This window comes from Electrona antarctica (assembly GCF_951216825.1).
Source record: "Electrona antarctica genome assembly, contig: scaffold_594, whole genome shotgun sequence".
NCBI lineage: Eukaryota > Metazoa > Chordata > Actinopteri > Myctophiformes > Myctophidae > Electrona > Electrona antarctica.
In genome coordinates this window covers 1-16996 of record NW_027637165.1, presented here as the reverse complement: position 1 = coordinate 16996, position 16996 = coordinate 1, and the positions used below count along the sequence as shown (strand labels likewise).

At 49.2% G+C, this 16996-nt stretch overlaps 1 protein-coding gene across 1 annotated transcript; it reads right to left on the bottom strand.

Moving 5' to 3' along the window:
• Positions 1 to 8588: 8588 nt before the first annotated feature.
• On the bottom strand, positions 8589 to 13634 carry LOC306919102 (uncharacterized protein; the record flags this gene model as incomplete). Its single annotated transcript, XM_079531937.1, has 2 exons — positions 8589 to 8989; positions 13125 to 13634. 2 exons carry the CDS (start codon positions 13632 to 13634, stop codon positions 8606 to 8608), a joined length of 894 nt encoding a protein of 297 aa, XP_079388063.1. The 3' UTR covers positions 8589 to 8605.
• Between the last annotated feature and the right edge of the window lie 3362 nt (positions 13635 to 16996).

Here is a 16996-nt window from a genome sequence, read left to right as displayed (position 1 = left end):
GATACAGGCGATTTAAAGAAACGGATAGAATGGATTATTATGGCGACGACGATCTAAGATGGACGATCCAGTGCTGTGCTAACAACACAGCTAGCTAACCGACTAACATAAGTAGCAATATGGGTCGATCCATCGAATGCACTATAAAAGCGCAATATTGACAAAGGTCTTCGGCAATGGCGTTAAGTGTCAGTATCAAAATTAGGCTTCAATTGACAAAGGACTTCGGCAATGGCGGTATAAGTGTTAATATATAATTCAATTAATCAATCAATATATATCCTATTGAAAACCTCATGTTTCTATATCAGTGATGCTCAAAATATGTAATGTCAAGAACATCTACAAATATGTATTCGACCGCGCACACACACACACACACACACACACACACACACACACACACACACACACACACACACACACACACACACACACACACACACACACACACACACACACACACACACACACACACACGTTAGTAAAGACAACATGAACGTATCAGCATAACATTTAAAACAATGTAATTCATACAGTAGGACTTTGACACGATGTTTGGAGCTAGAAACAGACTTTGACACGATGTTTGGAGCTAGAAACAGACTTTGACACGATGTTTGGAGCTAGAAACAGACTTTGACACGATGTTTGGAGCTAGAAACAGACTTTGACACGATGTTTGGAGCTAGAAACAGACTTTGACACGATGTTTGGAGCTAGAAACAGACTTTGACACGATGTTTGGAGCTAGAAACAGACTTTGACACGATGTTTGGAGCTAGAAACAGACTTTGACACGATGTTTGGAGCTAGAAACAGACTTTGACACGATGTTTGGAGCTAGAAACAGACTTTGACACGATGTTTGGAGCTAGAAACAGACTTTGACACGATGTTTGGAGCTAGAAACAGACTTTGACACGATGTTTGGAGCTAGAAACAGACTTTGACACGATGTTTGGAGCTAGAAACAGACTTTGACACGATGTTTGGAGCTAGAAACAGACTTTGACACGATGTTTGGAGCTAGAAACAGACTTTGACACGATGTTTGGAGCTAGAAACAGACTTTGACACGATGTTTGGAGCTAGAAACAGACTTTGACACGATGTTTGGAGCTAGAAACAGACTTTGACACGATGTTTGGAGCTAGAAACAGACTTTGACACGATGTTTGGAGCTAGAAACAGACTTTGACACGATGTTTGGAGCTAGAAACAGACTTTGACACGATGTTTGGAGCTAGAAACAGACTTTGACACGATGTTTGGAGCTAGAAACAGACTTTGACACGATGTTTGGAGCTAGAAACAGACTTTGACACGATGTTTGGAGATGTTTGGAGCTAGAAACAGACTTTGACACGATGTTTGGAGATGTTTGGAGCTAGAAACAGACTTTGACACGATGTTTGGAGCTAGAAACAGACTTTTATCATGTTTGATAATACTGATAATATTAATACATTTACACCATAGTTTCATAACACTGATATCAATACATTTACACCATAGTTTCATAACACTGATATTAATACATTTACACCATAGTTTCATAACACTGATATCAATACATTTACACCATAGTTTCATAACACTGATATCAATACATTTACACCATAGTTTCATAACACTGATATTAATACATTTACACCATAGTTTCATAACACTGATATCAATACATTTATAGATTTGGTTTTGGTTTTCACGTTTTCATTGTCGGACTTCTTGTCTGTAACAAAACAGTGAAGCAGGCACGTGCAGAGAGGCAGGGGCTGAAATCCCATAAGAGCACTTTAGGACAAAATAGCGAAAATAGCAGATCTACAAGCTCACGACGCGACCACGCTGCGACACGTTGGGAGCTTGTAGATCTGCTATTTTCGGGGCGCAACCCAGCACTCTTTATCTACTGGAGATGTGGTGTAACGACATGGATTTCTTTCTTGAACAAATTAGTTCAACGCAAAATACTGCGTTCAAGTTCAGGAGACTTCGGGGAAAAAAACTATTCTCCTGAACGCTGCCTTCCTTCCAGCATGGCATGGGAAGGAGAGGAGGGTAAAAGGGGCAGTTGTTTTACAGACAGGTAAAAGGGGCAGTTGTTTTACAGACAGGTAAAAGGGGCAGTTGTTTTACAGACAGGTAAAAGGGGCAGTTGTTTTACAGACGGGTAAAAGGGGCAGTTGTTTTACAGACGGGTAAAAGGGGCAGTTGTTTTACAGACTGGTAAAAGGGCAGTTGTTTTACAGACGGGTAAAAGGGGCAGTTGTTTTACAGACGGGTAAAAGGGGCAGTTGTTTTACAGACGGGTAAAAGGGGCAGTTGTTTTACAGACGGGTAAAAGGGGCAGTTGTTTTACAGATGGGTAAAAGGGGCAGTTGTTTCACAGACGGGTAAAAGGGCAGCTGTTTTACAGACGGGTAAAAGGGGCAGTTGTTTTACAGAAGGGGCAGTTGTTTTACAGACGGGTAAAAGGGCAGTTGTTTTACAGAAGGGTAAAAAGGCAGTTGTTTTACAGACCGGTAAAAGGGGCAGTTGTTTTACAGACTGGTAAAAGGGGCAGTTGTTTTACAGACTGGTAAAAGGGGCAGTTGTTTTACAGACGGGTAAAAGGGGCAGTTGTTTTACAGACTGGTAAAAGGGCAGTTGTTTTACAGACGGGTAAAAGGGGCAGTTGTTTTACAGACGGGTAAAAGGGGCAGTTGTTTTACAGACAGGTAAAAGGGGCAGTTGTTTTACAGACGGGTAAAAGGGGCAGTTGTTTTACAGACTGGTAAAAGGGCAGTTGTTTTACAGACGGGTAAAAGGGGCAGTTGTTTTACAGACGGGTAAAAGGGGCAGTTGTTTTACAGACGGGTAAAAGGGGCAGTTGTTTCACATACGGGTAAAAGGGCAGTTGTTTTACAGACGGGTAAAAAGGGCAGTTGTTTTACAGACGGGTAAAAGGGGCAGTTGTTCTACAGACGGGTAAAAGGGCAGTTGTTTCACAGACGGGTAAAAGGGCAGTTGTTTTACAGACGGGTAAAAGGGCACTTGTTTTACAGACGGGTAAAAGGGCAGTTGTTTTACAGACGGGTAAAAGGGGCAGTTGTTTTACAGAAGGGGCAGTTGTTTTACAGAAGGGTAAAAGGGCAGCTGTTTTACAGACGGGTAAAAGGGGCAGTTGTTTTACAGAAGGGGCAGTTGTTTTACAGAAGGGTAAAAAGGCAGTTGTTTTACAGACGGGTAAAAGGGGCAGTTGTTTTACAGAAGGGGCAGTTGTTTTACAGAAGGGTAAAAAGGCAGTTGTTTTACAGACGGGTAAAAAGGCAGTTGTTTTACAGACGGGTAAAAGGGGCAGTTGTTTCACAGACGGGTAAAAGGGCAGTTGTTTTACAGACGGGTAAAAGGGCAGTTGTTTTACCGACCGGTAAAAGGGCAGTTGTTTTACAGACAGGTAAAAGGGGCAGTTGTTTTACAGAAGGGTAAAAAGGCAGTTGTTTTACAGACGGGTAAAAGGGCAGTTGTTTTACAGACGGGTAAAAGGGCAGTTGTTTTACAGACAGGTAAAAGGGGGCAGTTGTTTTACAGACGGGTAAAAGGGCAGGGGCTGAAGCCCCCTTTGATGTCTATGTGTGTACCCCTGCAGTAAAGATCTGACCACATTCATGAATAATAGAAATACAAAATAAAACTATCAGATGAAAGCAGGTATGAGACACAATGACAGTACAATTATCCAACATATCATGTTAATAGCAGGTGGAAACAATGTGATCACCCCCCCCCCCCAACGTTTTCATGTCAAGGACCCCCAAATTCACACATATTAGCCCCGCGGACCCCCATTTGAAAACATATGCCAGGGACCCCCATGAGACCCCATGGACCCCCCAGGTTTGACCTGAATAAGGCTACGGACCCCCTATTTTAATGTTATTTATATATATCTGCAGGGACCCCCAATTAATATTGTTAAATCAATGTAATGGAACCATAACGGGTCCATTACCTGTTATGGTCCATTTGGTTCCATTTGTACAGTCTCTGAGTTACAGACCCATAAGGGTCCATTTGGTTCCATTTGTACAGTCTCTGAGTTACAGACCCATAAGGGTCCATTTGGTTCCATTTGTACACTCTCTGAGTTACAGACCCATAAGGGTCCATTTGGTTCCATTTGTACACTCTCAGAGTTACAGACCCATAAGGGTCCACTTGGTTCCAAACTATCATTTAGCTGGGGGCCCCCTGGAACTCCCTCAAGGACCCCTGGGGGTCCCCGGACCCCACTTTGGGAACCACTGCTCTAGACATTCTGAATATAAGTAATCTGGATTTGTAATCCGATCCGATGTAATGTGATTACAGTGAGGAGAAGTGGGAGGAGTCACAACACATCGTTCTAAAAAATGTCTTAAAAGTTTCATGACATTAATTTGTATTTTTCGTTTTTCTTCTAGGTATTATGACCTCAGTTACACCCGAAAAACCTGAACTTTCAACATTCAGTGGATTCTCTGTGGCCTGGAGTTTTCTCTGGGGTTTGGAAGCCTTTTGAGCTGCAATGAAAACAGGCAAAACAGTGAAAACAGTGACATCTGCTGGCAAATCCCATTGACATATATGGGATTTGCAGGCTGTGACATCACAGACAGCAGGAAAACTTGTTTGAGCCAGAAAACCCAACAGACCACAGAACATCTACTGAATGTTAAAAGTTCAGGTTTTGTGGGTTCAATTGAGCTCAGAAAACCTAAAGAAAATTAAGGAAAATTACAAAAAACTTTGTTTTGATGTCACAATCCCTTTAATGTAATATATAACAATCTTACAATCTGTCAGTGTCTTCAACGGTATTATTGTCAATCTGTTCACTTCCTGTTGATTATGACCTCTGAACCCACTGAGGTCACGATGACGTAAACAAAAGCTGTCTGGAGGGGGCGGACAATCGTATTATCTTTAACCTGGAAAAGTACACTTTGTAAATTAAGATTGTTTTGACCAACAATGCAAATCTGGGAAAAAAAATCTAAGATACTGTAAATGTAATCTTCTAAATCTGATAACATTGTGAGGCGGGGTGGGGGAGGGAGGGGGGGTGAAACATTCGCGTCCGGTTCATTTCCGGTCGTATCAGCCTCCTAGCAACCTAGAACCATTCATAGGTTGATGAAGAGCGCCACCTATCCTAAACCACTGCAAAGACCACGGGGACACAATATTGCGTGTTGGATTTGACGTGACGTAATATGACATGCTTGGCAGTCAATGTGTTAAGCCCCATTACATACTTCATTCGCAAAAAAAATAATTGTGAGGGAAAAATGTGATTAAAAATATTTCTTATAAGCAAACATTTTAAATATAAAAAACTTCACCTATATAATTGCGTCATTGATTCAAATATACTGTAGATTTTGTTCCAGTGTGTAGACTTTTGCCTCGACCAGTATTTGGCATTGTGTGCAACATACAGTACTAACAACATACAGTACTAACAACATAGACAGAAAAACTAAACTAATCCATAAGGTTTTTCCATCCATCCATCCATCCATCTTCAACCGCTTATCCGTAGTCGGGTCGCGGGGGCAACAGCTCCACCAGAGTGCTCCAGACTTCCCTCTCCAGAGGAACATTAGTGACTTCCTCCTGGGGGATTCCGAGACGTTCCAAGGCCAGTGAGTCGATGTGTTTCCTCCAACTGCGCCTTGGTCTGCCCGGGGTCTCCTCCCAGTGGAGATGTAATCCATCTGGTCCTTGGTCTGCCCCGGGGTCTCCTCCCAGTGGAGATATAATCCATCTGGTCCTTGGTCTGCCCCGGGGTCTCCTCCCAGTGGAGATATAATCCATCTGGTCCTTGGTCTGCCCCGGGGTCTCCTCCCAGTGGAGATGTAATCCATCTGGTCCCTGGTCTGCCCCGGGGTCTCCTCCCAGTGGAGATATAATCCATCTGGTCCTTGGTCTGCCCCGGGGTCTCCTCCCAGTGGAGATATAATCCATCTGGTCCTTGGTCTGCCCCGGGGTCTCCTCCCAGTGGAGATATAATCCATCTGGTCCTTGGTCTGCCCCGGGGTCTCCTCCCAGTGGAGATATAATCCATCTGGTCCTTGGTCTGCCCCGGGGTCTCCTCCCAGTGGAGATATAATCCATCTGGTCCTTGGTCTGCCCCGGAGTCTCCTCCCAGTGGAGATATAATCCATCTGGTCCTTGGTCTGCCCCGGGGTCTCCTCCCAGTGGAGATATAATCCATCTGGTCCTTGGTCTGCCCCGGGGTCTCCTCCCAGTGGAGATATAATCCATCTGGTCCTTGGTCTGCCCCGGGGTCTCCTCCCAGTGGAGATATAATCCATCTGGTCCTTGGTCTGCCCCCCGGGGTCTCCTCCCAGTGGAGATATAATCCATCTGGTCCTTGGTCTGTCCCGGGGTCTCCTCCCAGTGGAGATGTAATCCATCTGGTCCTTGGTCTGCCCCGGGGTCTCCTTCCAGTGGAGATATAATCCATCTGGTCCTTGGTCTGCCCCGGGGTCTCCTCCCAGTGGAGATATAATCCATCTGGTCCTTGGTCTGCCCCGGGGTCTCCTCCCAGTGGAGATATAATCCATCTGGTCCTTGGTCTGCCCCGGGGTCTCCTCCCAGTGGGACGTGCCTCGAGGACCTCCCTAGGGAGACGCCCGAGAGGCATCCTAACCAGATGCCCCGAACCACCTCAGCTGACTCCTTTCCAGGCGAAGGAGCAGCGACTCTACTCCGAGTCTCTCTCGTGTGACTGAACTTCTCACCCTATCTCTAAGGGAGATGCCAGCCACCCGTCGAAGAAAACTCCCTTTTTTGTGCCCAAGTTGGGGCCCAGTTGGGGCCCAGTGGGGGCACAGTGGGGGCCAGTTAGGGCCCAGTGTCAGTGGGGCCCAGTAGGGCCCAGTTGGGGCCCAGTGGGGGCACAGTGGGGGCACAGTGGGGGCACAGTGGGGCCCATTGGGGACACAGCGGGGCCCAGTGGGGGCACAGTGGGGCCCAGTTAGGGCCCAGTGGGGCCCAGTTAGGGCCCAGTGGGGGAACAGTGGGGCCCAGTGGGGGCACAGTGGGGCCCAGTTGGGGCCCAGTGGGGGCACAGTGGGGCCCAGTGGGGGCACAGTGGGTCCCAGTTAGGGCCCAGTTAGGGCCCAGTGGGGGCACAGTTAGGGCCCGGTGGGGGCACAGTGGGGCCCAGTTAGGGCCCACTGGGGGCCCAGTGGGGGCACAGTTAGGGCCCAGTTAGGGCCCAGTGGGGCCCAGTTAGGGCCCAGTGGGGCCCAGTTAGGGCCCAGTTAGGGCCCAGTGGGGGCACAGTGGGGCCCAGTTAGGGCCCAGTGGGGCCCAGTTAGGGCCCAGTGGGGGCCCAGTTGGGGCCCAGTGGGGCCCAGTTAGGGCCCAGTGGGGGCACAGTGGGGCCCAGTTAGGGCCCAGTGGGGGCACAGTGGGGCCCAGTTAGGGCCCAGTGGGGCCCAGTTAGGGCCCAGTGGGGCCCAGTGGGGGCCCAGTGGGGGCCCAGTTAGGGCCCAGTGGGGCCCAGTTAGGGCTGGGGCCTTAATGTTCAGACCTGTTGAGAACTCTACTGTCTGACTAAGTGTCACAGTGTCTCTCGTCCCTCTCCCTCTCTTGGTCGCAATGTCTCTCGTCCTCCCTCTCTCTTGGTCAGTGTCTCTCGTCCCTCTCTCTCTCTCTTGGTCACAGTGTCTCTCGTCCCTCTCTCTCTCTCTTGGTCACAGTGTCTCTCGTCCCTCTCTCTCAAACTTGGTCACAGTGTCTCTCGTCCCTCTCTCTCTCTCTTGGTCACAGTGTCTCTCGTCCCTCTCTCTCTCTCTTGGTCACAGTGTCCCTCGTCCCTCTCTCTCTCTCTTGGTCAGTGTCTCTCATCCCTCTCTCTCTCTCTTGGTCACAGTGTCTCTCGTCCATCTCTCTCTCTCTTGGTCACAGTGTATTTCGTCCCTCTCTCTCTCTCTTGGTCACAGTGTCTCTCGCCCCCCTCTCTCTCCGGGTCTAGACGTCGTAGTGTCTCTCGTCCCTCTCTCTCTCTTGGTCACAGTGTCTCTCGCCCCCCTCTCTCTCCGGGTCTAGACGTCACAGTGTCTCTCGTCCCTCTCTCTCTCTTGGTCACAGTGTCTCTCGCCCCTCTCTCTCTCCCCGTGTCTAGACGTCGTAGTGTCTCTCGTCCCTCTCTCTCTCTTGGTCACAGTGTCTCTCGCCCCCCTCTCTCTCTCCCCGGGTCTAGACGTCATAGTGTCTCTCGTCCCTCTCTATCTCTCTTGGTCACGGTGTCTCTCGCCCCCCTCTCTCTCTCCCCGTGTCTAGACGTCGTAGTGTCTCTCGTCCCTCTCTATCTCTCTTGGTCACAGTGTCTCTCACCCCTCTCTCTCTCTCTCTCTCCGGGTCTAGACGTCATAGTGTCTCTCGTCCCTCTCTCTCTCTCTTGGTCACAGTGTCTCTCACCCCTCTCTCTCTCTCTCTCTCCGGGTCTAGACGTCATAGTGTCTCTCGTCCCTCTCTCTCTCCTGGTCACGGTGTCTCTCGTCCCTCTCTCTCTCTCTTGGTCACAGTGTCTCTCACCCCTCTCTCTCTCTCTCTCTCTCCGGGTCTAGACGTCATAGTGTCTCTCGTCCCTCTCTCTCTCCTGGTCACGGTGTCTCTCGTCCCTCTCTCTCTCTCCCCGGGTCCTCCTGGTGAAGACGGAGGACAGCTCCTGGAGCAGCAGCTCCTGTGAGGCCGTGCAGCACTGCTGCTTCCTCCTGGCGGCGGCGGGGAACTGCAGGAGGCCGCCGGGGGACTCTGGAGAGCCTGGTTCTGGGTCAGGAGAAGCTCCTGGACCTCCAGGAGAAGCTGCTGGACCTCCAGGAGGGACCTCCACCTCCGAGGCGTCCAGAGACAGAGAGCCTCCTCTCAAGGTTCTTCTGACCACGGCTGGAGGTCCTGGAGGGTCCGAGTGGTCCGGAGAGCAGGTCTTCTTCACGGCCGGCTGCGTCTGGACGGGACGGGGCGGGGGGGGGGGGGGGGGGTTAGGGGGTAGGAGGGGGCGGGGGTGTTGGAGGGGGCGGGGGTGTGGGGGGGGATGGGTATGGAGAAATATAATATCAGATCACATCACGGTATTTTGACAAGCAGCGTCACAGTACGTGATGTCATCATGATTATGTTTTCATGGTTATTATTTCAAGTTAACTTAAAACCACCTAAAAGTTCACAGAAAGTATAAGAGAAAAGGAGTATAAACAGACCATTTAGACCAAAATGCTTCCGTCGTACAGTCTGGAGCAACGGAAGCTCTGATCATGAGTCAAATATAAATGCTTCCGTCATACAGTCTGGAGCAACTGAAGCTCTGATCATGAGTCAAATATAAATGCTTCCGTCATACAGTCTGGAGCAACGGAAGCTCTGATCATGAGTAAAATATAAATGCTTCCGTCGTACAGTCTGGAGCAACGGAAGCTCTGATCATGAGTAAAATATAAATGCTTCCGTCATACAGTCTGGAGCAACGGAAGCTCTGATCATGAGTAAAATATAAATGCTTCCGTCATACAGTCTGGAGCAACGGAAGCTCTGATCATGAGTCAAATATAAATGCTTCCGTCATACAGTCTGGAGCAACGGAAGCTCTGATCATGAGTCAAATATAAATGCTTCCGTCATACAGTCTGGAGCAACAGAAGCTCTGATCATGAGTCAAATATAAATGCTTCCGTCGTACAGTCTGGAGCAACGGAAGCTCTGATCATGAGTCAAATATAAATGCTTCCGTCATACAGTCTGGAGCAACGGAAGCTCTGATCATGAGTACAATATAAATGCTTCCGTCATACAGTCTGGAGCAACGGAAGCTCTGATCATGAGTACAATATAAATGCTTCCGTCATACAGTCTGGAGCAACGGAAGCTCTGATCATGAGTAAAATATAAATCTGCATTTGACCAACAATGCCCTCTCTCGACCAGGCCAGCTCGCTCATCCCCACCGGCCCCCTGGTTATCTGAAACCCTCAGATCTGAACGAACACCTCTCAGGGCAGCTGAAAGGAAGTGGCACAAGACAAAGCTACCAGATGATCTCTCCCACTTTCACTCACTCCTCTCTGCCTTCTCCCTCTCACTAACCACTGCTAAAACCTCCTTCTACTACACCAAAATCCAATCCTGCACCTCTAACCCAAGGAAACTCTTCTCCACTTTCTCCTCCCTCCTTAAACCCTTCCCCCCACTCAACCCTCATCCCTCACCGCGGAGGCCTTTGCCACCTACTTCGAAAAGAAGGTTGATGATATCAGTAGCTCCTTTACCCCCCTCCCCCATAAAGAAGCACTCGACTCAACCAATGCTAACCATAACATACCATGCATGTCCTCCTTCTCTCCTCTATCCCCAGACGAGGTCCTGAAACTAGTCACATCCACTAGACCTACCACCTGTCCTCTCGACCCCGCCCCGTCTCCAATCTTCCAGACCATCGCACCTGACCTGCTCCCCTTCATCACCTCCATTATCAACACCTCAGTAACCTCAGGCTGCGTCCCATCTGCCTTCAAATCAGCCAGGGTATCACCACTCCTCAAAAAACCAACTCTTGACCCCTCAGATGTCAAGAACTACAGACCGGTATCACTCCTTTCCTTTCTTTCCAAAACCCTTGAACGTGTTGTCTCCAACCAGCTTTCTCTCCATCTCTCACAGAACAACCTGCTGGATCCCAACCAGTCAGGATTCAAGAAGGCACACTCCACGGAAACTGCACTCCTCGCAGTCACAGAAGCACTACATGCTGCCCAGGCTGCTTCCCACTCTGCAGTCCTGATTCTCCTAGACCTATCGGTGGCATTTGACACAGTGAACCACCAGCTGCTCCTAGGCACCCTAGCTGATCTAGGCATCGGCGGGACGGCGCTGAAGTGGTTCTCCTCCTACCTCTCTGACCGGACTTACCAGGTTTCTTGGAAAGGTTTGCTATCATCCCCCCGCACCCTCCAAACTGGGGTCCCACAGGGATCTGTACTTGGTCCCCTCCTCTTCTCACTGTACACTAAATCCCTTGGCACCATCATCTCTGCTCACAATATATCCTATCACTGCTATGCCGATGACACACAACTGGTTCTATCCTTCCCCCCCTCTGCCACCCAGGTAGAAGAGCGCATCACTGCATGCCTGGCTGACATCTCACAGTGGATGTCTTCCAACCACCTCAAGCTGAACCCAGACAAGACTGAGCTGCTGTTCTTCCCAGCTAAGTCCTGCCCTATGCGGGAGCTAACTATCTCCGTAGACAACGCCCTGGTAAAGTCTGTCCCGACAGCCAGGAACCTTGGTGTTGTCCTGGACAGTCAGCTCTCGTTCAAAACACACATCACAGCTGTCACTAGATCCTGTAGGTTTACACTCTACAACATACGACGAATTAGACCGTTCCTCACCCAGGAGTCAGCCCAGCTCCTAATCCAGACAACAGTCTTGTCAAAACTTGACTATTGTAACTCCCTCCTTACTGGCCTACCGGCATGTGCACTTAAGCCCCTCCAACTGATCCAAAATGCCGCAGCCCGCTTGGTCTTCAACCAGCCAAAATTCTCACACGTCACCCCCCTTCTCCGCTTCCTCCATTGGCTCCCGGTTGCTGCCCGCACAGAATACAAAACTCTGATGCTGGCATTCAAAGCAACCAAAGGCATGGCCCCCCCATATCTCACAAGTATGATCGTACCCTACAAACCCTCCCGCGCACTCAGATCAGCCAACGCAGGGACGCTGGAGGTACCTTCACTAAAAACGCCGGGACAACGCTCCACACGTCCCAAACTCTTCTCCCTTCTGGCTCCAAAACTATGGAATGCACTTCCCATCACAGTCAGAACTGCAGCCTCACTCCCAATCTTCCGCCGTAGTCTGAAAACCCACCTCTTCAGACTCCACCATGGCCCGTAGCACTTGCCCTAGCCTAGCCCCTTAGATAGCACATTATGTAGACTTAGATAGTATTTTAAACAGACTTATAGCTTGTTACGTAGACAGCTCTAGAATTGCACTTTATGTAGTCATAGCACTTTATAGTACACATGTATAATATATTATATAGTATAGTATGTATAGTTAACATAGATACTCCACTGTTACGTTCTTAGTTTACGCATGATTCATGATAACTACTTTTTATATATGTGATGTATGCCATGCTTTTGTTATTGCTTGATGTAAATCGCTCTGGATTAAGAGCGTCTGCTAAATGCCTAAATTGTAAATTGTAAATGCTTCCGTCATACAGTCTGGAGCAACGGAAGCTCTGATCATGAGTAAAATATAAATGCTTCCGTCGTACAGTCTGGAGCAACGGAAGCTCTGATCATGAGTAAAATATAAATGCTTCCGTCGTACAGTCTGGAGCGACGTGCTTGCTGTTAGGGTTAGATTAGGGTTTGAGGTAGGTTGTCTGTAGGTTGTCTGTCTAATGACAGTTCGGACCAATAGTATGTCGGAACTAAAGCCTGTACCCATATTCCTCAGCCTAGTAGGAAAGTCTGTGAAAGATTTCACGTAAATTGCACGCTGCGTTGATGATTTTTCTAAACGGGCCAATCCTGCAAACTTCGGACGGATCCGTCTTGAACACATGACTATAGAGATAGTGGGTAGCGATTTGCGGGATTTTTGGACAGAATCTGGAGGACTAAAAAAAGAATGTTTTTACAAAAGTCGACCTCCTGGTGGCGCTACAACAGGCCGTTCTGGACATTTTGGGGCAGAGGTTCATCGTTGGCATCCAGGGAGTGTGTGCAAAATTTGCCATCGACCGGGTTAACGGTGCCGGAGATTAGCTGTACATAGACGGACGGACGGACACACACACACACACACACACACACACACACATACGGACGGAGTGCAAAACATACTCTCTCCCCATGCCTTCGGCCTGGTGGAGACAATAATGTAAAGATATTTTAAAATATATTTTCGTGAACGGAAATGGCAGCTTCCTTACTCAGATTTTGGGAGGTGTACTTCCAGACTCTAGATAACATTCAGGAGATTGTGGAATAGTTGTCTGGGTAGTGGCTATGTGAGACTAATATCTCTGAAAAGGCATATGGTGGACATAAGCCCTGCCTTACCTGGTGGTCCTGGAAGTCTGGGGGGTGTTGGTGGTCTTGGAGGAGGTGTAGGGGGTCGTGTAGGTGTAGAGGGTCTTGGAGGGTCGGGTCCTGGACCTCCCGGGTCTCTGCGTTGGCACTAGACAGGAAGCTGGTCTGAAGCGACTGGAGCACCTGAAGACCAAAGTCCCCCACCCCCTGAAGACCCAAGTCCTCCTGAAGACCCAAGTCCTCCTGAAGACCCAAGTCCTCCTGAAGATACAAGTCCTCCTGAAGACCCAAGTCCTCCTGAAGACCCAAGTCCTCCTGAAGACCCAAGTCCCCCGTCTCCTGAACCTCCTCGGTCTGCAGCGACTGGAGCACATGAAGACCGAAGTCTCCCACTTCCTCGTACAGCGGCTCCCCGAGGTCAACCGCGAGGTCAACCGCGGGGTCAACCTCGAGGTCAACCACGGGGTCAACCACGGGGTCAGCGACGCAGACGTCAGGAGGGTTAGAATGCTCCTTAAACGAGTCATGATGAGCTTTCATAGGCTGGAGACAGACAGACAGACAGACAGACAGACAGACAGACAGACAGACAGACAGACAAGTAAGGAGTACATTCAAAGTCTGATCGAACCCTACAAACCCTTCCGTGCGGTCAGCAAATCAGCAAATCAGCAAATCAGCAAATCAGCAAAATGCAGGGAAGCAGGCAGAACATTCACTAAAAACACCCTGGACAACGCTCCACACGTCCCTAAAAACACCCTGGACAACGCTACACATGTCCCAGACTCTTCTCCCTTCTCTAAAACACCCTGGACAACGCTCCACATGTCCCAGACTCTTCTCCCTTCTCTAAAACACCCTGGACAACGCTCCACACGTCCCAGACTCTTCTCCCTTCTCTAAAACACCCTGGACAACGCTACACATGTCCCAGACTCTTCTCCCTTCTCTAAAACACCCTGGACAACACTCCACACGTCCCAGACTCTTCTCCCTTCTCTAAAACACCCTGGACAACGCTACACATGTCCCAGACTCTTCTCCCTTCTCTAAAACACCCTGGACAACGCTCCACACGTCCCAGAATCTTCTCCCTTCTCTAAAACACCAGGGACAACGCTCCACACGTCCCAGACTCTTCTCCCCCCTCTCTAAAACACCCTGGACAACGCTCCACACGTCCCAGACTCTTCTCCCCTCTCTAAAACACCCTGGACAACGCTCCACGCGTCCCAGACTCTTCTCCCTTCTCTAAAACACCCTGGACAACGCTCCACACGTCCCAGACTCTTCTCCCTTCTCTAAAACACCCTGGACAACGCTCCACGCGTCCCAGACTCTTCTCCCTTCTCTAAAACACCCTAGACAACGCTCCACACGTCCTAGACTCTTCTCCCTTCTCTAAAACACCCTGGACAACACTCCACACGTCCCAGACTCTTCTCCCTTCTCTAAAACACCCTGGACAACGCTCGACATGTCCCAGACTCTTCTCCCTTCTCTAAAACACCCTGGACAACGCTCCACACGTCCCAGACTCTTCTCTGATTTTTTCCTAAAAAGTCGGATGACTTGTGTGTCGTCCGACTCACAAGTAATAATACAGATGTTGCATGGATTGAAGATCAGTGAAAAGAGGAAGTGGAGAAACAGTGCAGTAAGAAGGGCTCAGCAGCAGGGGGTGCAGTTTGACCGACTGTGGACCAGAAAACAATAGATAGGCTGTCAGATGTTACACACGCACGCACATGTGCGCGCGCACACACACACACACACACACACACACACACACACACACACACACACACACACACACACACACACACCACACACACACACACACACACACACACACAGAGAGAGCATCCTGCCAACCCACACCTCAAACATCCCCTGACACATCCTGATGATGTCATAACAGGAAGTAGCCAGCTTCCCACAGGAAGGGGCGAGGACAGGGCTGTATCCTTTATACAACAACAGGATTGCTATGACAACGCAGTGGGGGGGGGGGGGGGGGGGGGGGGGGGGGGGGGGGGGGTGAAGGTTGTGATGAAGAGGAGAGGAAGGTTGTGATAGAGAGGAAGGTTGTGATGAAGAGGAATGGTAAATGGTAAATGGTGCATTTATATAGCGCCTTTATCCAAGGCGCTTTACAGAGATTGTGCATTACATTCACCCATTCACACACACATTCATACACCGATGGCAGCGGAAACCATGCAAGGGCACCAACTAGCACATCGGGAGCAATTAGGGTTCAGTGTCTTGCTCAAGGACACTTCGACAGTAACTCTGGGGGAGCCCGGGTTCGAACTGGCAACCTTACGGTTACCATCCAGCCACCGCCGCCGAAGGTTGTGATGAAGAGGAGAGGAAGGTTGTGATGGAGAGGAAGGTTGTGATGGAGAGGAAGGTTGTGATGAAGAGGAAGGTTGTGATGGAGAGGAAGGTTGTGATGAAGAGGAAGGTTGTGATGGAGAGGAAGGTTGTGATGGAGAGGAAGGTTGTGATGAAGAGGAGAGGAAGGTTGTGATGAAGAGGAAGGTTGTGATGGAGAGGAAGGTTGTGATGGAGAGGAGAGGAAGGTTGTGATGAAGAGGAGAGGAAGGTTGTGATGGAGAGGAAGGTTGTGATGGAGGAGAGGAAGGTTGTGATGAAGAGGAGCGGAAGGTTGTGATGGAGAGGAAGGTTGTGATGAAGAGGAAGGTTGTGATGAAGAGGAGAGGAAGGTTGTGATGAAGAGGAAGGTTGTAATGAAGAGGAAGGTTGTGATGGAGAGGAAGGTTGTGATGGAGAGGAAGGTTGTGATGAAGAGGAGAGGAAGGTTGTGATGAAGAGGAGAGGAAGGTTGTGATGAAGAGGAAGGTTGTGATGAAGAGGAAGGTTGTGATGAAGAGGAAGGTTGTGATGAAGAGGAGAGGAAGGTTGTGATGAAGAGAGGAAGGTTGTGATGAGGAGGAAGGTTGTGATGAAGAGGAGAGGAAGGTTGTGATGAAGAGGAAGGTTGTGATGGAGAGGAAGGTTGTGATGAAGAGGAAGGTTGTGATGAAGAGGAAGGTTGTGATGGAGAGGAAGGTTGTGATGAAGAGGAGAGGAAGGTTGTGATGAAGAGGAAGGTTGTGATGGAGAGGAAGGTTGTGATGAAGAGGAAGGTTGTGATGGAGGGGAAGGTTGTGATGAAGATGAGAGGAAGGTTGTGATGAAGAGGAAGGTTGTGATGGAGAGGAAGGTTGTGATGAAGAGGAAGGTTGTGATGGAGAGGAAGGTTGTGATGAAGAGGAGCGGAAGGTTGTGATGAAGAGGAGAGGAAGGTTGTGATGAAGAGGAAGGTTGTGATGGAGAGGAAGGTTGTGATGAAGAGGAAGGTTGTGATGAAGAGGAAGGTTGTGATGGATAGAGAGGAGAGGAAGGTTGTGATGAAGAGGAAGGTTGTGATGGAGAGGAAGGTTGTGATGAAGAGGAAGGTTGTGATGAGAGAGGAAGGTTGTGATGAGAGAGGAAGGTTGTGATGGAGAGGAAGGTTGTTATGAAGGGAGAGGAAGGTTGTGATGAAGGAAGGGTTGTGATGAAGAGGAGAGGAAGGTTGTGATGAGAGGAAGGTTGTGATGGAGAGGAAGGTTGTGATGAAGAGGAAGGTTGTGATGAAGAGGGAGAGGAAGGTTTGTGATGAAGAGGGAGAGGAAGGTTGTGATGAGAGGAAGGTTGTGATGAGAGGAAGGTTGTGATGAAGAGGAAGGTTGTGATGAAGAGGAGAGGAAGGTTGTGATGGAGAGGAAGGTTGTGATGGAAGAGGAGAGGAAGGTTGTATGGAGAGGAAGGTTGTGATGAAGAGGAGAGGAAGGTTGTGATGGAGAGGAAGGTTGTGATGAAGAGGGAGAGGAAGGTTGTGATGGAGA